The sequence below is a fragment of the Protopterus annectens genome, chromosome 2.part2 (genome assembly GCF_019279795.1).
Source record: "Protopterus annectens isolate FY-2018-M chromosome 2.part2, PAN1.0, whole genome shotgun sequence".
Lineage (NCBI taxonomy): Eukaryota > Metazoa > Chordata > Ceratodontiformes > Protopteridae > Protopterus > Protopterus annectens.
The window spans coordinates 75327628-75352560 of NC_056730.1; the positions used below are offsets into that span (position 1 = coordinate 75327628).

Consider the following 24933-nt stretch of genomic DNA (forward strand, 5'->3'; position numbering starts at 1 on the left):
TCTTGAGCACCTGTTGTGCAGGAGAGCCAAACAAATTGATTTTATCCATGGGAGCATCTAGTAATTTGGATTTCACATGGTCTGGTAAGGCCTGCTCTTTTAACCATGCATGCCTTCTGATAACTGTGCCAGTCATGGCTGATCTGAAGGAGGCTTCCAGTGCATCATAGCCGCATTTTAAGGAATGGTTACTGACCTGCTGAATGTTGTGTACCATTTCCTGAACAGTTTTTTTTTGTCTAATGGTTCATCTGAGGACAACTTTTTGGTTAACTGGTCTAGCATAAATTCTTGATACTGGATCATGTGGAATTGACAGTTCAATGCTCTAGCTGAAAGAGTTGCAGAAGTGTAAACTTTTACCCCATCTCTAAGGACCTGGATTCCCTTTCAGAGGGAGGGGTTTTGGCAGAGGTAGCTGCTACAGCCTTAGGACCCTGGGAGATAGTCTCGGATCTGCAAAAGGAGCTTTATACAAATGATGATGAGTATCCGAACCCTGTAGTACCTATCGGGCTTAGCAGGGGCCGTGGAAGTGAATCAGGTGCAGTACAAGCATCATTAAATGCATCATCTACAACAGAGAGAACTGGAGGAATGGCTAAAGGCCTATGTTGTGGTAAATGCAGAAAGGTTCTAAGCCTCTTTCTAGAGTCTGAGAAATCCTGGCCCTGCCACTGAAATTGTTCCCTCATAGCATGCAAGGTTTCCCCAAAGGAAAATTCCTCAGGCAGAGAGGCAGAAGGGATGGACTCTTCAGTATCAGAGTCTTCATAAGGAGAAAGAAGCCTCTGGAGGGTTAGTATTATCTGAATCATCAGAGGAATCATCTGTAGAAACTGGTTCAGGGGGCTCTGCTCTAGGCCTCTTCTCTGGAGGTGGGTGAGAGGCCCTGTCTGTGTGAGATTGGGATCCCCGGATTAAAGAAATGAGATCCTCTGCTAGACTAAGCATTTGTGAACTAGAGCTAGGCCTGTGAGAGGGGGGTCTTAGCAGGCACAGATTTAGTAGTTTTAGCTGCTTTAGCCCTGGCAAAAGCCTTAATGGACATGGCTGCAGGTGGCCTAGCAGCTCCACGTGCAGGGGTGGAGATATCCAAGGGGATTGTGTCAGATAATTCCTGAGAAACTGCCTGAGCAGAAGGTAAATCAGAAACCGATTCCACGAGGTTGGAAGAGGCCTCGGTAGGAGGTAAGTTTTCGGCTGAAGGAAGAACCGCTTGCTCGGTTTCAGCCGAAACCGAGACACTCGCTGTTGGCCTAACCGCGGTTTCGGCCGAAACCGCAGACCGCGAGTGTCGGTCCTTTTCCTTGCGCTTTTTTGATATTTGCGTAGTCGGAGGATCCGACGGCATAATGTAAGCAAAATCTGAGCCGGAAAACTCCTCAGCAAATTCCGACCGGCGTCTAAGCGTCCGTCGGTTAAAAGAAGCACAGGCTAGACAAGCTGCTACGTCGTGGTCTGGGCCTAAACAAGGTAAGCAGTAAGAGTGGAAATCTTTATGAGGTATTTGTTTCCCACAAGTTAAACAGTTATTCACTTTTTCTGACATCGGCTGAGGCAAGAAAGAGTCCCCAACGGGGTACTTAGCTTTTTAGAAGTCTTCGGTAGTAGTAGAAGAATTCGGTAGTAGTAATCTCTGGTTCTGACCGACCGGCACTTGCGAACAGCTTCTGCTTCGTGCACCACGCGGCAAGAAAGACTGGGGAAAATGGCGTCGGCTGATGCCTTTATACCCGAATAACTGCAGCTATGACGTCGGGTGAAGTGCGACACCAGCCGAGGCCAGACCCAGACTTTGGAATCCGGCTGACCGAAGGGCTGCCTGACGACAGGACAACCCATTTGTAAGGACTGCAGATGCATCCTTGAAGGACATCCTGTATTCTGCTGCATTGGAATGATTAGGAAAGAACACCAGAAATTCTATGGATTGGCTCAAAGTGTTAAGCGAACAGACCTTGGGGATGAAGGATGGATTAGAACGAAGAGATACTCTGTCTTTGTGAAATACCAGATAAGGGGGTTTTGACAGGCAATGCTTGTAACTCTGACATTCGTCTAGCAGATGTGATTGCCACCAGAAACAAAGTTTTCCAAGACAGAAATTTTAAAGGCGACGAATGAGAAGGCTCAAAAGATGGAGACGTTAATTTAGATCACACAAAATTCAAGTCCCATGAAGCAACCGGTTCCTGAAAGGGGAGTAGTAACAAAGTGGTACCATTCAAGAAGGTCTTGCACAACCTATGTGACATCAGATTAGAATCTTGTAGGCCTAGATGAAAATTAGAAATCGCTGCCAACTGAACCCTGATTGTGGCAGCCGCAGATCCCTGGTGGAAAAGTTCAGACAAAATTACAAAACCACCGGAATGGAAGCAGTATAAAGGTCAACATTCTTTTTCTCAGCCCAGATAGAGAACCTCCTTCATTTACTGGAATATAATTTCCTAGTGGAGGGTTTATGACAGGACGTAAGAATATGAGTCACAGAGGGTGAGAAGTCATGAAGCCAGACTAGGGATGGAACTGGAGCAGCCAAGCATTAAATTGAGGGTGTGTAAGGTGGGGTGAAGCGAACCTGACATGTGCATCAAGAGATCTGGCACTGGGTCCAGAATCCATGGATCGTCTAGGAGGTGAGGCCCGAGAAAGGGGAACCAAACCTGTCGAGGCCAGTAAGGAGTAATGTGGATCAGTTTGCTTCACAGCTGTTTCGCTTTCTGAATCACCTTGGATATGAGAGGAAAGGGAGGGAAAGCCTAAAGGAGACCCAGAGGCCAATCGTGAACAAGTGCGTCTCTCGGTGACTCCCCCGGAGGGGGGATGAGGGAGAAATACCTGCAGCATTTGGCATTGATTGGACTGGCAAAGAGATCGCAGCAAGGCTGTCCCCATCTGCAGAAAATCTGCTCTGCTATTTCCTGCTTCAGAGACCACTCGTGAGGCATCAAAATTGCTCGGCTGAGTTTGTCGGCTGTCACATTGGTTGTCCCCAGGATATGCGTCGCCACCAGAAAGTGCTGGGAAGATATCGCCCATTTCCAAACTCAAATGGCCTCTTGACAGAGTGGGTATGATCTGGTTTCACCTTGTTTGTTGATATACCATACTACCGACAAGTTGTCCGATTGTATTGCAATCTTCCCAAGAGGAAGAAGGTCGTGAAGTGCTTCCAACGCCAGAAGCACCGGCCTCATCTCTAGAACATTGACATGCAAGTGTGCCTTGTGATCTTGCTATGTGCCTTGGACAGTCCTGCCTATATAATGCCCTCCCCACCCTATCTGTGAGGCATCTGTGGTCACAGTGGCAACCGATTGGGGAGGAACAAATGGAGTGCCCGTGGTTAACTGATTGGATTGAATCCACCAAATGAGGTCCTTATTGCAAGAGTCTGTCAGCAGAATGTGATGAGTTAAGGGTAGTTGTTGAAAGGACCACTGGGATGACAGAAGCCACTGAAGAATCCGCATGTGTAGTCTGGCTAGCGACACTAGTAGTATGGTAGAAGCCATGGTCCCTAGAAGCTTCAGAACAGTCTTGGCCTGGACTTTTCAGAGGGGGAGAAGATGGTGAATTTGAAGAACCAGATTCTGTGTCCTTTCTCCTGGAAGACGAGCCAACATGGTTACTGTGTCTATGAGAGGGCAATAAGGCAGATTTTTCCCAATTGATAGTAATCCCCAACTGGGCACAAAGTTGAATAGTAGCATCCCTGGTCTGAAGAAGTAGATGCCTTGTGGGGGGGCGGTCAGGAGCCAGTCGTCCAGATACGGAAACACCTGGAATCCTCAACGTCTCACTACTGCCATAGACTTTGTGAACACCCTGGGGGCTGTGGTGAGACCAAAGGGCAGAGCACGAAACTGGTAGTGACTGGCTCCCAGTCTTAAACGTAGATGACTCCTCAATGCCCTGTCCATTTTTATGTGGTAGTAAGTGTCTTGGAGGTCTACTGAGCACATCCAAGTGTCTTTCCCTAGTAACGGGAGTATAGACTGCAGTGTCACCATCCGGAACTTGTCCTTTATTATGGATTTATTTAATTTGCTGAGGTCCAAGATGGGCCTCCAGTCCCCTGTACATTTTGGCACTAAAAAGAATCTGGAGTAAGTTCCGAATCCTATATGGTCTGCGGGGACGGTCTAGATTACTCTTTTTGCCAGCAACTTGTTGACCTCCACAGTTGCTTGATCCCTGTGATTGGGTGGAACATTCGGGATCCTCTTGAGAACATGAGGTGGCACAGAAAAGGGTATGGAATAACCTCTGGTGATAATTCTTTGTACCCATCTGTCTTGAGTGATACTTAGCCAGGCTTTCAGATACAAAGAAATGCGACCCCAGAACGGTTCCAGAGAAGCATAGTCAGGCCGCACATCAGGAATGCTGGTAGGGCCGGCCCCAAAACGAATCACAGCCTCCCTGGTTTTGCGGTCCGCCCCTGCCTCTAGGACAATGTCTACCATTTCCTCCTTCTCCTCTGCCTCTGAAGGAGGAGTCACCCTGTGCATCATGGAAAAACCTTTGTGACTTCTTGAATCACATTTTACCACCTCTCTGACCCTTAGGGTATGGTCTAGAGGGGACGATAAAACGAACTCTCACGGCAAAGAGTGTTTTACCTTCTTGCTTGCACCAGGTGAGTGTGTCCTTTACCTTAGGTCCAAACAATGAAGAACCATTGAAGGGGGCATTGGTAAAGGCAGACTTAAAAGGTTCCGCAAAATTACACAAGCGCATCCAGGAATGACGCCTTAGGGAAATTCCTGAACCCGCTGCTCTGCTCGCTCCATCAGCTGCATAAGAGATAAGCCTCAAAGACAAGTTGACAATAGAGTTCAAGGTGGACAACTGGGCAGACACCTTCTCAGAGACTCCCTCAGTGGATGTACCTTTTAGAGCCTCTCCTAACTCATTAAGGAGATCTCTCTGAAGCCTCGTGAAGTGTGTAAGGTGGTTCAGTGATCTAAGAGTAAATGCCGTTGATGAAAAGATATGCTTCCCGTATCTGTCCATCATTCAAGATTCTTTATTCGTTGGATGGACAGAAGTCTCCACTAGCTCCTTCTTAGTGGCTGCCGCCACCATAATGGCATTTATGGGAACACCCTTTGACAAAAATTCCTTCTCCTTGGGAGCTGATAGAAATTTATTTGGTCTCCTGGGGACTGGCTCCACGGCATCAGGAGTATTCCACACCTTCTGACTAACGAGCTCTAACAGTTCGTCAAAAGGTGGAGACACCCAAGAAGCTGAAGGTTGAGACCCGAAAGCCTTCAGGTACACCGACTCCTCATCAGAAGGGGTGACAGTGGGCCAGCCGTACCTCTGCTTAAGAATCTCCAGGATGTCTACAAAGGAGACATCATCAGAGGATGACTTGGGGGACCCTTCTGACTCCTCGAGGTCAGTGTCCGAGGTAAGAGACTCATCCTGGGAGTCTACATGCTTCCTCTTGCATGTTCTCTTCCATGGGGGCTCCTCAGAAGGATATTCTAGGGCGGTCTCGGAAGAATGGGGGCCACCAGCCGACGGCTCTTGAGGCTGCGGGTCTCTGCTGTCCAGAGAGGGAGTAGGTGCTGAGACAGAAGTAGGTGACCTAGGGCGAAGAGTGTCAGTACCCCTGGTAGGAGCGGTTGATCAGGACAGCAGTCCTCATCTCGAATGCCGACCTGTCTGGCTTCGAAGACCTCCCCGGCTCCAAGGAGACCGAGGATGCTATTGGTTCCAGAGCCATCTGCTCCGAGATAGATGTAGGGTCCAAGTTCACCCTAGCCGATGCGCAGAGAGGAAGACTTGGAACTGAAGAGGCTCAATTCCAGGTGTTCCTGTCAAAACTGACTGGGGAGCTTCAGCTCCTAGACACCATGGATGGCACCGAGTGTGTCACAGCAGAACTCTGCTCCGAAACAACCTCAGGGGGAACTGGAACCAAGGGTTCCACCAGCAGTACCGAACACTCTGGTTCCGAAAGACCAGCATGGCTCGGAGGAGGAATCACAGAAGGGGTAACGGACTCAAGTAGCCCTGGAACCGACTGGGTCAGAGCCAACAACATTTTAGGTAAGGCAGATGACTTCAGGAGTCTCAGCACTACTCTCCCCACATCTTCTTCTGATAAGCTCCTGGAATATCTGGAAGACAGTGTGGGAGAACAGGATCTCTGTAATATGAGTGACCTTAATGTAGGGGAGACCGGTAAAGAATCCGTAGACTGGCTCCGATGTCTACTATCAGTGGTCAGCTGCAAACTACCTGGTGCTGACACTGCAGCAACAGTAGTAATAGAACCCTCGATCGGCTCCGAACTCAGTGGAGCCAAGGAGGCAGCAGGTTTGTCAGATTTGGAAATTTTGAGAGGTGGCTCCGATGCACCAGCCGGCACTGGGGAGGGCCTCATAGAAGATTTAGATTTCTCCTTTTTAGATCCATGAGACTTAGCAGAGGAGGAAGACCTAGCCAGATCTTCCTCAAAAGAGGGCTTAAGGAGACCTTTTAATATGAGTTTATTTTTTTTCTCTCCTGCAATACTCTGGCACTAAATGAGTGACAAAATAGGAATGTTTCCTGTAAGTGGATGGCCTCAAGACAGTATACACAGTTAGTGTGGCCAACCGTTATAGACAGCTTCTGTGAGCATTTCACACACTTTTTAAAGCCAGATGGCTTATGATCCTTGACCTCCTTAGACATCTCACAGAAGACTGCCAATCAGAAACAGAGAGAAGAAAGGGAAAGTGGGAGGACTAAGTCCTCTAACTTAAATGGGCCTAGCCTTAACATACCAACAAAGACACAACCACGAGGACTAGGTCCTCTAACTTAAACGGGCCTAGCCCTGGTAGAGAAAGAAGGGAGAAAATCTAAGTCCTCTAACTAAAACGGACCTAGAAAGGAAAGAATCGCACACACACCAAAGAAGAAATACAATCTCTAATAATGCAAAACAAGAGAACGAAGGTCAAAAACCCCATTCTAACTACAAATCCAATAAACGGCACCCCGCAAGCAAAACTACTTATATTAATCTATTTATTTAAATCTAAGTTTACTGAGAAACTTTATCTAATATGAACTAATGCACACACAGTCTAAACTAAGCGCAAAGGCGCCTACAACCACTAATATCAACAATATCTGAAACTAGGGATATTTAAATATATAACACAACCCCAGTGAAAAAACTGACTGGCACACAGGAAACCAAAGAGAATGATAAGGCCAACGGCTAATTGTTCTCAGAAATACTTAACACAGAAAGAACTCTAGTAACTGCTAAACTATGATAACTACAAAATGACTCTAATAACAGCTATATGAAACTATCTAAATATGAAAAACGGCAGAATTTAGTCAAAAAATTACCAAAATGTGTTAGACTTAGCCACGGCCAAGAAGCAGCACATCCAAACTAGTTGACGTGGCAAACGAGATCTGGGGATTATATTGGTGCACCATGGGATACCTACCTAGCCACGAGCCAACTAGAAGACTTGAGCTTGTAAAAAGGCCGAGTCGGAGCCAAGGATCGGCTCCGAACCCAGAATGAAGGCGAGATAGGACTACAGAACATTAAATATCTATGTATACACACACACAAAGCCTTCCAGTAGTTACCTGCTGCAGCAGTAGACAGTAATGGGTGTTCACCGTAAGGCTACCATGTTCAGTCCTCACTGTTCTTCTTTGAAATCTATCAGAGCTTGTCTTTTAGCACTCTGCATTCTGACCATAGTGTATGGCACTAGGTCAGAGCATACAGCTAATTTGCATACCATATTATCCATCAAAATAGCTATACTGCTAAAGCATACTACTTTAGCATTACAATGGTCTATAAATTACTCTTTTATACCACAGAGTACAAGCCTACTAGGAAGAAAAGGTTGCACAACATGATATGCATTTCTGAATACTTCCCAGTGTTTCTCCTTCTTCTCGACTTGTTGTAGTTAAATGTATAACCTGTGTAATGAATAGTGCTTTGTGAAGTTTTATTGGATTCTTCTGTGGTTGTTTCTCTTTGCTACTTCTGATGACATTTTAATATTTTTTCAATATCAGGTAAATTTGTACTGCATTATTTTAGACACGTAGCAGACATTATTTTAGGACTGATTTTTACAGTTTGGCTATGCTTTTAGACGGTACAATCTTAGTACAGCTATTTATATTCTGGCCCATTTTGCTAGTAGTACCACTTTGTTATACACCAGTAATGGCTAATATTTTGTTTTATCTTTTTATATTTTTTGTTTTAGTAATTTTAGTTGTTTTCATTTTATTTCAAGACTGCTGACTTAAGTGGGCATTGTTACTCTTGTAATTTAAGTATGTATTTTAGTGATGACATGGGTAGAAAGCTTGGTATATTCTTGACAACACAAAGAAGTGATGCATGATTGATGATGAGTAGGACGGTGACAAGTGCATGTCAGTTATATGTAATAACAACACACCCACATCTCTGCACAAATACAAGGAGACAAATGTATGTGATCTGCGAGTATACACACACAAGTTACATGTACATGATGAAAACACAAACTAGTCTATGCATATAGCTAACAACCTAGTTTGTTTCTACATTATCTTCTAAAATGGACTTATTCTACTATTTAAGGTTATTTATTCCACTACAATCATAGCTCCAACATCAATGCCAAAACCCTTAATTAAATCATTTAGATGTACACTGTATAACAAAGGCTGAAGCAAAACTATAATAACTACAATAAATAATTCAAGCACTACCCAAAGATGTGAAAATGGCCTCAGCACTAGTTCCTACATGGTAATCAATACCTAATGTTTAATTATTAAGCACATAATTCCCTGGTTTAAAATTACTAAAGACAACACTGCAGTGCTAAATTACACTGTTACTACCATGTAACACTATACACCACAATGAAACTCCCTTCCGTACAGCTGCAGAAACCTGGTCCTTGGCAAGGATAACCAATCATTCTGGTAAGCTACCTTCCTCCAGTCAGATGTTACCATTTTCCTAGTAATATAAAAGGTTTTAGCATTTCAATTACTATGTATTTTAATGGAATCATCACATTTTACACAGTTTCTTTTGAAGCACAGTTCATGTCTTTATATGGACTGACAACTTCAGCGAACAATGCATTTCCAATGTATTTTGTGATACTCATTCAACCACTGTGAATGTCAGAAATAGTGCTGCGCATGAATACTGCAAGGGGGTGGGCTTTAAGTAATGCTCTTTACTCGTTATCAACTAATGTGAGATTATTAAGTTAGCATATTTAATTAAGGGATGAGGAAGCCCCCAATACAGGGGGTACAGAAAGGCTTGCCACCCAGCAAAACATGCACATTTATTACATTTTTATAAGTCTGAGGAAAATGAATTTTTCTATTTAAAAATGCACTTGAGATTGTTTGGGTTTGGTAGATCAGTTGTCACTCTAAACAACATCACTCTGGCAACATCAGTATGTTTTTATAAAGTTGTTTGACCTTACATAAGAAACAAAATCAAATCAATAAAAACTAACATTCCTTCCTATGACTAATATTCAAGCTACACAGTACACAAAACTCTTACATACATTAGCAAATATGAACAGCAGCAATATCCATATGGAAACTACTATGCTTGTTCAAGGAATAAAATGGATAATTTACATACAAGGATTTCCCAAGTCCATCTGCATCTGGAGTCCGAGAATAGTTTATTTTGAACTCAATATCAGGTACAAGCTGCATGGCTCTGCGATAATATTTGATGGCTGAAAATAACATAAATCAGTGTTAATCAGATGAATTATTTGACAACTTGCAAAATGTGCAAAATCGCAGATTTCAAATGTGTAAAGGAAGACCAGAACCAGAGGAGCAACATTACTGAATCTGAACTAGAAAAATCAGTGCTATGTGAGTACATTTACCACTGTAACAAGAAGTACTGCTTCCTTATGATGCATCTTTGGTGATCAGTTATTAAAATGGTGTACTTTTGATGTAGTAAAACACAGTCTGAAAACTAAACAAGTGCTGACATTATAACACCTCATATTATAGCCAATATTTCCAATTTATAACCTAAAACTTGCAATGTATCACCAAGTCAGAAGGAGACTATTTCAGTCAAGCTGAGAAATGTAGCTATAAGAAAATCCAGCTCCAATGACTCCAAATCCAGCTCCGGACAAGTGACAAGTGGAGTACCTCAGGGTTCAGCCCTTGGACTGCTCTTGTTTGGCATCTATTTCTCTGAAGTACAGGCCAACACTAAGGGACTCTGGCTAACAAAGTTTGCAGATGACTGCAAACTGGGAGCCATTATTGAATCCCCAAATTATGTGGATATTCTACAAAAGGGCCTTACAGAAACAGATGCTTGGTGCCAGAGCCATGGGCTCAAGCTCAATGCCAAAAAATGTATAGTTGTCCCCTTTGGGAAAAAAACGTAGCCGTGAATAACCACATAGATGGCAGTACACTAAACACAGAAAGTGTGATAAGAGACTTACGGACACAGGTGGACAGTAGTCTCACCTTCGATGACCACATCGCCACAACAGTCAGGAAATCCTTCTATGTGGCACACCTCATCACTAAGACCTTTTCATCCAGAAAAAAGGAGGTTATTGTCCCATTGTACTCATCCCTCACTAGACCCATTATAGAATACAATGCCCTGTATGGTATGTACCTCTCAAGACATCTGCAACAACTGGAAAGGCCACAGAAATACCTCACTAAAAGAATCACAGGCCTAAAGCAGATGACCTATGCTGACCATCTAAAACAACTCCAGCTATACTCTGTCACATATCATCTACTCAGAGGCGATCTCTGCTCAACATACAATGCCATGTCAAACCCATAGCTGTTGGACATGCTACACTTAAAGAAATCCCAATCCCTCAGAGCCACATGCTCCAGGGAACTTAACCTTGTCATCACAATGAACAAAACATGCTGGAGGGAAAGGTTCCTAACCCAGAGACTCTCCAGACTCTGGAATAGACTGCCCATACATGTCAAGCAGAGCGCCTCTTTAGCCCTCTTCAAAAGGAACCTTGACGATTGGGTGGGAGATCGGAAATTCATCCCAGGGATCATGTCAGTCGCCCTGCTAGACAGGGGTCCAGGGAAGTAAATGCTGTGGAAAGAAATAGCCAAGGAACTCTTATGGCTAGGCTTGTATAGGAGTAAAAAATGAGAGCCAGCTGACTGTAGCATAAACAATTATTAGCTCAAGGCTTCAGACTGAAGGCTTTGTATTTTTACAGCCAAAACTGGTCTGTTTTGTCTCCTTTTCATGCCTTTGAGCTAATAAATGTTTATGCTACAGTCTGCTGGCTCTCATTTTTTACCGCTACAAGGTCTTTTTGCAGCCGTGTAGTTGCCGTACTTGCAGGGGCTTGTATAGGCCCTAAGGCCGATACCCTAGTACCAACCTATGAACCTCCATTCATGCAAACTTGTCTGTAAAGTCACAAGTATTAATCATCAAATTTGATTTCAGAGTCCAAGTGGAATATCTAAGAAGCCTGAGGAGGTACAATGTGTCATGTTTCTGTATATCACAGGTGATGAAGCACTGAAAGTGTACAATACATTTAACGTTTTGAGATGCACAAGGACAGAGAGAATACTGCAGTGAAGTCTCAGTTACTGTGAGATGAGGAAAATTTGCCATGTCCATTGTCTGCTCATCATGAGACTACAAGGTCCAAAGGAATATATCATAAAATCACAGGGAATACAAGGCAACTAAATCTTGTGACTATTTAATGACTTGCCAGTACTCATTCTTACAGCATACCAGTTTCTCTCGATTTTCTCTCAAGGAGGGCTAGGCTGCTCAAGCCCAGGTGAATTTATAAATACTCATCCAATACTCCAGGTCATATATAAACGCAGATATAGTGTCACGCTGATTATTTTGCAAGGAGTCGGTTCCAGAGTTGGGAGAAGTGCTGTGTGATGAACCTATCTTTCCATCATATTTCATTTATCTGCAGGTGAAGATTTGGATCCCTGGTTCTGGTACTAGTGAGGCTATTTGATTTTTAGAGATACAACAGATATAGGACCACAGGACCATAACATCAAAGCAGACAAGGCAAAGGTCACCCCTCAAAAATCTATGATACACTGAATAAAGGGAACACTGTCTCAAGCCTTTCCTGGTAGGTTAAGGTTTAACAATGTCTGGTGACTTTCTAAGTATTTGAAATGTCTAGTGAGGTACATCCCAAAGGGGGCACTGTAATTAATAACTGGCCTAATCAATGTTGAATATAAGGGAGCAATAACATCTTTAAATCTGGATGATATTTCCTTGGAAATAGTGATTAAAGGAGGGGTAATTATCAACCCATATTCCACAATGTCTATCAACACTCTCATTTCAAAGAGAGTTGGTGAGGGGAGGGGTGGTCTAACAAATGTGACAATACTTTACTTTCTTGTACTTAAATTGAGTCTGCTTTTAGTACACCAGCTACTTAGGAATACAAGTTCTTGTTGAAGAGTTTGGACATCGTGGCGGGTGGGTGGGAGTGGGGGTGATCTTAGCAATGACATCCATTTGCACCTGTCTGCATTCTTCATTACCCAGAAGCCTTGCTTTATGGTCCAGAGATTGGAAAACTAAATAATGAATGGGAGGGGTCTCAATACTGTCCACTGTGGGACACCATTAGTCACCTTGATACCCTAAGATAAGGCACCTGCCACTGGTACTGAATAGGTACTGTTTTAGCCAATTTGCTATACATCTTAAAAGAAAGGGATCTTTTTTTTAATGTGTTAGGTTTACTAATTACGCAAGCATGGGGAATGATGTCAAATACTTTGCTTTGGTCAAGATTTGCCATGTAGGCAGCATGACTGTTGTCAACAGCCTGTGTTACCCTCTCAAACACATTAACCAAATTCATTACACAGGATATACCCATACCTCTCAAGTTGACAGATTTTCACAGAATGACCAGATTTATGCCTCATACTTTTGGTCTGTTCCTCATAAAAACTGTTTTTGATAAATCACTAGGATGATCTAAGGATTGAACTCACTAAATAATCACAAGCAATTGAGTTTCAGACTTAATATCTTTCCGAAAATGCATGCTAGCCAAATACTGTTATTCTTAGCAACTTTGTAAGTTTATAAAAGCGATATTTAAACTGTGTCCTATTTTTGGGCTTTTGTACCCCCATTTTGTCAGGCTTTGTCAAGATTTCTTGTGCTAAGTTCATGAGGTATAGGTATACCCCTGACAAAGCCAAATTGCTAAGTGTCCAACCTGATATGATTTTTGATATCATGATCTATCAGGTCAGTTATAATACGTTCCATAGCTATGCAAATGAAACTAGTCAGGCTAAGGGATCTATCATTCCCATGATTAGTGGCAGGGCCACCATTATAAAATGGCATCGCTACTGCTATGCACCATACCTCAGTGACAAAGACTATGGCTAAGCTCAGGTTAAACAGTTTAAGGAGCTATGGCTAAGCTCAGGTTAAACAGTTTAAGGAGAAGCTCTACTAGAGAGTGCTTAGTACTACTTATTAAACAGCCAGGGATATTATTGGATATCATCAAGGAAGCACTTCTTATTTAAGAAAGTACCTTGAGTACATTTATTTTTATAACGAATGTGGGGGATGATTCAAGAATATGTGGACTCTGGAGTAAAATGCATACAGATTTTGTCTGCAAGAATACTGGTAACGTCTGCTGGGACATAATGGGTAGTTCCAACTCATTCCTTCCAGTATAACTCTTTTGAGTGTGTACCTTTAACTCCCAGTGGGTGTGTCTTGAGACTTTAAAAAATAAAGTTATCACCTTAAGGTCTAATAAATATGCATTGACAGATGTCAAATATCGATACAATTCTGTTTGCCATCATGTATGCTTCAAAATAAAATATGATACTTTGTACAGAGCATATGTACATATATAACCTAACCTCTCAGAGCTACAAACAGTGACCCAAACTGTTTTCTCCACCACTGAAAACTGGATGCTCCGAAACCACCTCTCGCTAAATGCCAATAAATCCAAAATACTATTATTCTCTCCCTCAAAAGCTTCCCCTCTTGATAAAAACTCGTTCCAAATTATTAGCCAAAGCAACTCTACTATAAGAGGTTTTCCATTTGCTAAACTACTTGGGGTTACTATTGACGAACACCTAAAATTCGACACTCACATCCAGCAAAACATTAAGAAAACCTATATAAAACTTGGTATGCTATACAGAAACATCCATTTTCTCTCTCCTTCCACCAGACAAACTCTCGCCACTACATATCTACTCCCCTCACTAATGTATGGCGCTCCTCTACTAACAAACGTATCTGCCTCTCTCTCCTCCAAATTGGAAGGCTGTTATAATAAAATTTCTAAATTTGCAACCAAGGTCAAATTCTCCTCCCATCATTGTACTGCCCTTCATTTGTTAAATTGGCTTGAACTCTCCAACCATCTAGACTATCTCAAAATTACTACAGCCCGCAGACTAATTTTTCAACCTACTAAGTGCCCAGCACTAACCAACATCCTTCAACCTTACACCCCTCTGAGAACTCTAAGATCTACTCACCACATACCTCTCAACCTGGTAACATCAAAAATCTGGACAAGGCCCATAAAAAATAGGTACAAATCTGTACGCTGATTAACATCTAATTTGCATACATAATTATGTAACCCCACCCACTCCAATGGAATTGTGGGATACCAACTTTCAAACACAAACTGAAGAACAGACAACCAAAATATGGCACCAGAGTCCCCCTGCAGCCATTCCAATGTCCCATTACCTGGCTATTACATCCCATTTACCATCAACACTAATGTATGCATACTGCTTTACTTCTACAATGATTTGGATTTTATTTTTACATTTTAAAGCACAACAATGCAGAAGCACTCAGACATCTGGTAAACAAAGCAATACTGTTACTGTCTCACAATGAAAATATAAAGTGTAGCAACAACTGGATAACACAATCCGGATGGATGTACAATAGACCACACTGCTCGTACACCAGGATACCAAAAACGGATTTAATAATTCCACACAGTATAAAAATGCAGGTACAAGTACAGGTTAAGCGCTTTCAACTGTAGTACACAGTCTTCCTCAGAACAATGCATTACACAAATTCATATCAATTTATACCCTTCTAAATTGAATAATAACCCATCTAAATAATGGGATAACTACTGAAAAACCGCCAAAAAATTTAAAGTCATACCAACTAGTATACAACCTGAATAGATAGTCAGTACTGCACTACTAAATGCAATTTATAATAAAATGTCAACCCCTAACATACACATGAACCATATTAAATGTGTCTGGTATCTGCAAGAAACCTGTGAATCCATACTATATAAAAAAATATATTTGAAAATATCATACAATGATATATTACAAAAAATGTAAAATAAGCCAGTAAAATAAGTTCCAAAACATTATACATAAGACAATTAGTCAAACAATACAATAAATAAAATAAATATAAAATGAATGTCAATATAAGAAAACCATCAGATAGCTATAAAAGCGTCAAGATGCTATAAAAATACTTAAAATACTAAAAATTCCATCCATATAACCATGTAGTTGGCAGTCATAATTCATGAAAATACTAAAAAAGGTTTAATGCTAATGAAGTCATTCAAACCCGGTTTACGGGTCGAATCAGTTAATATCTGCCATCTACTTTCTTTAAGTGCTAATTCCATTTTCCAATTTCCTCCAAAAGGGGTAAGTTGGACCTGGTCTATAATACTGAAGTGAAAACTGTGATCACTACCTTTCTCTAAAATATGCCTATATAAGGCATTTTTTGTGTCACATTTTTGTATCTTGTACTGGTGTTCATACATCCGCTTCTTCAACTGTCTTTCCGTCTTCCCTATATAATGGGCATTACATCGCTTACAAAGGGCCACATATACAACACCCTTGGTGTCACAATTACCCATCAAACTAGTAATGTAGGTACCATTAATGTCATCCAGCCTAAAAGCTTTATCCTGGTTGATGTACCTACATTGTTTACACTTGCCACATTTAGTAGTACCTCTGTGGCCTAGCCTTTCAACTTTGCCTCTGTTTCTACCTGCCCTCTCCAATAAGTTTTTAACGTTAGGTGCTGTCTTATATACGTGTCTGGGGGCTTTACCTAAAATCTCTTCAGAATCCAAAGCTGCCACCAATTCCCAATGCCTGGCAAGTATGTCAATGATTGTATGTGTAAGTGGTGTATACGTCAAAACACATACTCTTCCACTAAAGGCATTCGCCTTCTCCTTCCCTTTCTCCATGCAATAATTTCCCAAAATGGGGATATATTTACCTCCCCACTGGCACTGTACTTGATAGGTTACTTCCGTAACCATCTTTTCAGGATATCCACGGTCCAAAAAAAGTTTTTTGATATTCTTAAACTTTAAAATAAACTTTTTTTGGGAATTGGTGGCAGCTTTGGATTCTGAAGAGATTTTAGGTAAAGCCCCCAAACAGGTATATAAGACAGCACTTATATAGGGAAGACGGAAAGACAGTTGAAGAAGCGGATGTATGAACACCAGTACAAGATACAAAAATGTGACACAAAAAATGCCTTATATAGGCATATTTTAGATAAAGGTAGTGATCACAGTTTTCACTTCAGTATTATAGACCAGGTCCAACTTACCCCTTTTGGAGGAAATTGGAAAATGGAATTAGCACTCAAGGAAAGTAGATGGCAGATATTAACTGATTCGACCCGTAAACCGGGTTTGAATGGTTTCATTAGCATTAAACCTTTTTTAGTATTTCAATGAATTATGTCTGCCACCTACATGGTTATATGGATGGAATTTTTAGTATTTTAAGTATTTTTATAGCATCTTGACGTTTTTATAGCTATCTGATGTTTTTCTTATATTGATATTTATTTTACAAATGTATTGTTTGACTTTTTGTTTTATGTACAATGTTTTGGAACCAATATTATAGGTTTACATTTTTGTAATATCACATTTTTGTAATATATTATTGTATGACATTTTTGAATATACATTACATAGTATGGTTACACAGGTTTCTTGCAGATACTAGACATATTTAATATGGTTCATGTGTATGTCAGGGGTTGACATTTCTATTATAAATTGCATTTAGCAGTGCAGTACTGACAATTTATGCAGGTTGCATACTAGTTGGTATGTCTTTAATTTTTTGGCGGTTTTTTAGCAGTTATCCCATTATTCAATTTAGATGGGTATAAATTGATATGAATTTGTGTAATGCATTGTTCTGAGGAAGACTGTGTACTACAGTTGAAAGCGCTTAACCTGTACTTGTACCTGCATTTTTATACTGTGTGGAGTTATTAAATTCATTTTTTGTATCCTGGGGTACGAGCAGTGTGGTCTATTGTACATCCATCCGGATTGTGTTATCACAATGAAAATAGGCTTGGCATTAAAACTTCTCCGCCCTTGAAACAACATTGAAACCCACACCACATCCAAAGAAAATGCATCTGGCTAAGTGGTGGATAAAGATCACCTTTGGGCTGTTTTCAAATCATTCGCCCTTGCACACAAAAGAAACATACTTGTGTTATTTTCTTTGATACACCTTCCTGACTTTATTAAAATTATATTCATTGTATAATACAAGGAATACAGCACACTTGTTTCAAATTATATTCCTTGTATAATACAACACACTTGTTATACAAAGCGCATTTTAAAATTTATTGTTTGAACATTTTTCCAGTAGTAGGCTGTACTGTAGGCAGTGAAACAAAACGCATGAACCAATAATGACAAAACTGTCCAGTTCAGAACATTTCCATCATAAAAGTCTACTTCCACACCCACACTATAAATAGAATGACAGTAGTGTAAGCCATAGGTAACTTGCACAGCATCTCACACTTATTTTCAATTTCATTTTTTGGTGGAGGGGGACAAAAGGTAAAAAAACAGGGATACATTTTAAACATTGCTTGTATAATTTTGTAAAGTTGCTAGAATAAAATGTTGTGCTACCACCATGCATTTCACTGACAAGTTTTGAACCCAGGGCCCTATGCACCAGTGACCAGGGTCAGAACAACATACCACTATGCCAAATCAGCAGCTTCCTGAAAAATAGGAAGACTGAAACCTAATGGCTATCATTTAGTGAATTCATTTCTTACTTCTCACCGTATATCTCAACCTCTTAGCACAAAAAAAAAAAAAAAAAACTGGACACAGTTCACATTTGGTGGTGGCTAGAGACTTTAGGCTCTTTTAACCCTGTACCCAAGGTACAGGGTTTGAGACATGAAAATGACGGACAGCACAGAGAAGCTAGAAGCCAGCACTGATGCTAAAAGCCAGCAAGCTGTAAAAATGTTTGGCTGTTAATTACAGAAGGGTGATGACCAACCGCTGTTTTTTCATGCATCTTTACCTACATGGGTCAATTACTTTGTGAGCAGGTTATGTGATTATTTTTAATAATCTGCATTACTCATTTTATTTAAGAGATGCTTTTAAAGGAATTATGAAGTAGTATGTATTAAAATTATCATTTCTAAATAATATCTTAGTGTGGTGTGTGTGTTATTCAGTTTATGCATATTTTGTTTGTTTTCATAACAAGGTCATGACTGAAAAGAGACCTTCATGGTCCAATTCACTAACCTTTGAAATATAATAAATATATTAAGTAAATTATCTATTTGCATGGAAAAAATGTTTATTCACTATAACAAATGCAGACTTACAGGAAAAATCTGATCCAAAGTATTTATGTGCTAGTGTGTCTGGAAAGAAGTCATCATTTTTTGTACTCATTTTTCATGTGGAAACTCCTTAAACATATAATAATCCCAACAACTAAAGTACTTGCCTAAGCATAGCAGTAAAAGTCTTGGTTCCTATCATCTATTTACATCTGTATGATACATTGATAGGATGGAGCTTCTAATACAAAGCAAAGACATCTCATACACCTAAACCACTGCATGCTTTCTGATTTCATTCGATCATTTTGCAAACTGTTCTTCACTCTTCTCCTTCTCTCACATACACACAACACACACACACACACACACACACACACACACACACACACACACACAAATTGTGCAAAGTGAAAGCAGCATCTTAGATTTCATTTTGATTTGGAATAAATAAAAACTTGATTGTTTTAATCTCATAAATCCATTGTCTTTTTTAATACAAAATGCTGTAATACTAATTCAAAAAAGCCAGCAATATTCAATGCATTCACACACACACACACACACACACACACACACACACACACACACACACACACACAATTGTGCAAAGTGAAAGCAGCATCTTAGATTTCATTTTGATTTGGAATAAATAAAAACTTGACTGTTTTAATCTCATAAATCCAGTGTCTTTTTTAATACAAAATGCAAAGCCAGCAATATTCAATGCATTCTCAGTTCTGAAAGGATAGGCTAGAACCAGCCAACTAACTTACAGGCTTTGAAGTGCCTTTTACATACTCTAACAAGCTAACGTTCTTGTAAGGTATATGGCATTCTGCAAATGTACACATACACACACGAGCGACCATAGTACATTACTTTAATGTAGTTTAAAAAATGTTTGCCTAAACCTTTTACATACTCTAACAAGCTAACCTTGGTAATTACTAATTTAGCTAAAAAATAATAACACTACATCCTTATCTACACACACACACACATACACACCTACCTTACTTTGTTTGCAGCCAGGTGGTGATAATACATCGGCATTGCAGCAGCTGATGAGCCTTCACTAATTCAGTCACAAAAATCAGCCTTAAATAAATCCACAAACAAGCAGCCAGAACTAGAAGCTAATAAATAATCCAGAGTCCAGACCATAAATGAAAACGAGCACTTGTAATGATCAGCCAGGCGCGACTACGACTTGCATCAGCAAACAAACTATTCCCGCTCAGAAAGTATTTAATTTTGAGCCGGAAATATGTGTGAATATGTACGCAAGCTCAATTCTGACAGGCTGGCAACCCTGACGGAGCTGACGTCATCGCGCATGATGACGTCAGCTGACAGCACGAAAACTTAAAAAAAATAATAAAAACACTGTGAAAGAAAAGCGGAACTAAAGGGGTGCCACTCGGGAATCGTGGCACCCCAGTTTTGGACCCCAAAACTCGGTAAAAACCGAGTAATTCGGGACAGTTGGGAGGTTTGACTCACCAAAACCTAATCAGTGTCCGCAAACCGAATTGTCCTGCCTGTCAGCTTCTTCTATCGTTTTCCTTAGCTAAAAAATGGAATTCTCTTCCTTCCTCTCTAAGGACTTGTGAAAACTTTGAAAATTTTAAAACTCAGCTACATTCCTACCTTTTCTCTAACAGAAAATGCAACTGCACCCTCCCCGCCTAGCCTAATAATCTATCCACCCCTTAAACTCCTGACTAACTCCGCATACAAGCTAACCTAACATAAATGTACATACTGTAAATAACATAATTGTACGTATTACAAATAACCCATCCCATGTTTTTTTTTTTCTCTCTTTTCCTTCTAAGTCTATATTCTCCCTCTATCAAGTTACTGAAATCCTAAATATTTAGGTACTATGTAACCAAAGAATTTATTCCTGTTCTTTAGCATGGAATGAAATTGTAATGGTGTCTTCTTTAATATGATTGTATATGTAACTAAACTCTGTAATGTGGAGCTTTACTCCCCGGGCCTCAATTGAAAATGGGCTCCAGAAATGAATAAATATATATATAGATATATATATATATATATATATATAGATATATATACACATATACACACACACACACACACACGTATCTATAAATATATATATATATATATATATATATATATATGGATCCCCTATGAAATCCCTAATGTACACATTCCAGACGCCTAAAATACTGAGAACAAAGACCCGAAACGCCAAAACACCGAAAAACCAAAACCGAGAAAAGTATGCCAAACATACAGCACACACAAACATTCACACACCGTCCCCACAACACAAACAAACAAACCTACACTATAGACAAGAACCCACCACACCCCCTTACTTAAATATTCTAACTCCAAGGTCGCACTACACAGACACATGAAAAAGCCACCACAAACCACCATTCCCCTCGCACACACACATCACATTCACAACACACACTTACTCACAAACTACAATCCCTAACCAACACACACATAAATTACCTAGGATGGCTTGAAATGCCTAGCCTTCTGCAGTTCAACCAGCTAATAGTGGCACATAAAGTCCTTCACTAACCAGAAAATACACCTGCACTAAAAAATATCAGCAGCCCCTACATCAGCACCCGGCCAGTGCGATCATCCACTAGACTCATAGTTCAAACATACAAATCCAATTACTCAGCTGGGGACCCTTTGCTTGCCAACTCTGTTGGAAAAACATGGAAAAAACTCCCAGCTGATTTGAACCTAGAACCCTCAATAACTCAATTCAAAAACAAACGCAAGACAAACTTCAAAACTCATTGGTTATGTCCTTGCCCTAACCCCAACTAGTGACCTATCTATTTCTTAGGTGCCTTACCTTCATCTACTTCTAACTTTTTTCTACCACTCCATTTCAGGAAGGGTCAATTGTATAGCTGCTGCTCAATGTGTCTTAAACCTCAATGTAATGTTATGTATATATAACTTTGAAAATAATGTTATGTTTTGTAAAGTGTTTTATAATAAGTTAGTACTATATCTGCAAAATGCTGGTATTGCTTATGACTGTAATCTGCCTGAAACAAGCATTTACTAAATGTTCAAAGTGTATTACTATGTTGGAACTTTTCTACCCGGGCCTCCGCTGAAAATGGACATATATCCAGTTGGACTATCCTGGTCAATACATGTAAAATAAAATAAAATAAATCAATATATATATATATATATATATATATATATATATATATATATATATATATATATATAAAATCTTCAAATCGGTTGCCTGTTCATGTATAATGTGAAACACGTGCACGGAAAGTCCAAATTCCACAAAACAACGAAATAATTCCAGCACAGCACCACAACATCATCAACCATAAATAAGCTTTGTAGGCATCAGGAAGAGCAAAATAACTTTAATAGCTCACAGACAACAGAAACACACACTCCATACCGGTTTCACCTCTTAGGCGTCATCAGTGGATTATACCTAGTGCCTCATCATAAAAACATTAAATATGTCCCCCTTAAAGATTGATTTCCAATATTCTATATAAGCACCAACGTATATACAAAAAATACAAAAATCCCATTGTTAATGCAGTTCTTATCTAGTTTAATCTAAATAAACATACCAAATATATATATATATATATATATATATATATATATATATATATAAATATATAAATATATATACATATTAATTTTTAGTAACTTGTAAAATTTATATTTTATTCACCTAAAAACCAGTAGCTAACTTTTTAAAGAAACCCATTTAGACCAGGTTTATATAAGGCTCCCAAATTCAAAATCCACATTCTCTCCTTTTTGTCCAACAATAAATGTTTTTCGTCCTCCTTCATGTTGAAACTACATATTGTATCGATCCCTATAAATATGAAATGTGCTGTGACATGATCAATTTTGTGTTTATAAAGGGCACTTCGCACCCGCTGGCATTTAATGTCACTTATATGTAATGCCACTCTACTTTTAAAGGATCTTGATGTTTGCCCTATATAAAAGACCCCACACTGACATACTGCCATATATATTATCTATTCTGTCCTACAGGTTATTAGCTGTTGGATATCATTAACCCTAGATGTATTAATAGATGTAAAAGATTTTGTTTTAGGAATAATTTTACAATATGTACATCTACCACAAGGATTACACCCTCTTGCAGTACTCAATTTTGATTTTTTTATGCTCCATTTTCTTATATCACGAGAGTGATCCCCCTATATTTCTACCTCTCCTGTATAAAAATTTACAATATTCCATAAGGTAGCTATCAAAAAATTGATCCTGCTTCAAAATGTGCCAAAAATGATTAATTATACCACAAAATTTATAGGTGTTAGTGTCAAATGTAGTAATAAACCTTAAAGGAATTATTCCCTCAATATTCTCACCATGTTGCTCAGATACATTATTAATTTAGATTTAAAGGGAGCACTATCTTCATAAATCAAACTACATTCAAGGTACCCATGAAAAGATCCGCATATACTGGTGCAAATTTAGTACCCACTGCAGTTTCATTTAACTGCAAATAACATTCATTCCCAAAAAAGAACACATTATTCTCCAGCACAATTTTTATCAGATTTATCAAGAAAAAACAATGTTCAACAGAATATTCCCCAAATTGTGACAACCAATATTTGACTGCTTCTATTCCCCCATGATGAGGAATACTAGTGTACAATGACTGTACATCAAGTGTACAGATATAACAATCATCAGGTAACATTATATCATTCATCAGTTGCAAAAACTCATTCGTATCTTTAATCCTAGATCTAACAAGGGCTAATAACGGTTTCAACTGTATTTCTAAATATGCTGAAATGGGCTCAGTTAGGGACCCAATCCCTGACACTATAGGCCTACCTGGGGGAGGAAAAACATTTTTATGTATTTTTGGTAGGATGTAAAATAAATAGGAATTCGGGTTATCAACCATTAATTCCTTTAATAAGGTATCATTAACAAAATCCTTAGATTTGTAACCTTTTAGGGTCTTATCAATATTATATTTAAGGTCAACAGTGGGATCTAAAAGCAGTTTTAAATAAAATCTGCCATCTCCCAACTGTCTTTTAACCTCAACAGTATAACCACTGATGTCCCATACTACCAATGCTCCACCCTTATCATCCTTAAGTATAACTAAATCTTTATTTTCCATTAAGCCTTTTAAAGCAGCCCTTTCTTTAATTGTCAAATTGCAACCGTGGTGCCTAAAAATGTTATTCTGTTTTTTATGCAATTCACGTAGTATACTTTCCTCAAACAACCTCACCCTTGGGTGATAAGGGGGTACAAAAGTACCTTTTTTAAATCTGAATTCAGAAGTTATAGAGAAATCACATTTAACATGAAAAAAATACTTCAAGTTCAAAATCCTGCAAAAACTTTTGACATCCATGCACTTATCATGCTGAGACAGAAAAAAAGGAGGTACATAGCTAAATCCTTTATTTAACATTGATTTTTCATCATCATTAAGCTGGTATTCAGAAAAATCATTTATTTCTCCTTCACCAATCTCTCGAATCTTTCTTCCACCTCTCTCAGGTTCTCTCTTTCAATGTTTCTTTCCACCACTTCAAACGTGCCCACCCCCCCTTAAGTCTAGCACTCTTGTGTATAAGTGATTGTATATCAGCCGACTCACCTACTTCCAAATCAGTGTCAGTGCTCAGGGCATTTGAGGACATTTCAGATGTACTGTTTTCAAAATTGTCCACATTACGAGTGGTTTTTAAAATCGACTTGTTTCTCTTACATTTAATTCGCTTAGGTTTATTAGGGTCACTAAATCTCACCGCTCTTTTAAATTGTTTCCAGGTGTAGGTTTTATCACTTTTAGCATCACCCATATCTCTATTAAACTTTTTAAGTTTTTTAGCTTTTACGTCATTTTCAAAAACATTCATATCTTCCATATATTTATTAAACAAACACTTAAATTCTTCCATTTCATTGTATTTCTGTACCAACTCTAAACAGACATCCACTTGTTTGAAATCTGTTAGGTTCTCTTCGTCAAAGGAAATTGAAAAGCTTTGAAGCTGTGGTTGGTATTAGGTGCCATTTTGCTAAAAAACTTTTGTTTTCTTTCCCTACACCTGGTTCCACATAAACACGCAAACCTCTTGGTGCATTACCAGCAC

General features: G+C 39.5%; 1 protein-coding gene across 1 annotated transcript in view; it reads right to left on the reverse strand.

Moving 5' to 3' along the window:
• The window catches only part of FBXO9 (F-box protein 9), a 1636589-nt gene that overhangs the window by 933680 nt on the left and 677976 nt on the right, over positions 1 to 24933 (reverse strand). The window contains exon 5 of the mRNA XM_044063757.1: positions 9674 to 9773. Within this exon, the coding sequence (XP_043919692.1) occupies positions 9674 to 9773 (100 nt within the window). The remainder of the gene's footprint in view (positions 1 to 9673; positions 9774 to 24933) is intronic.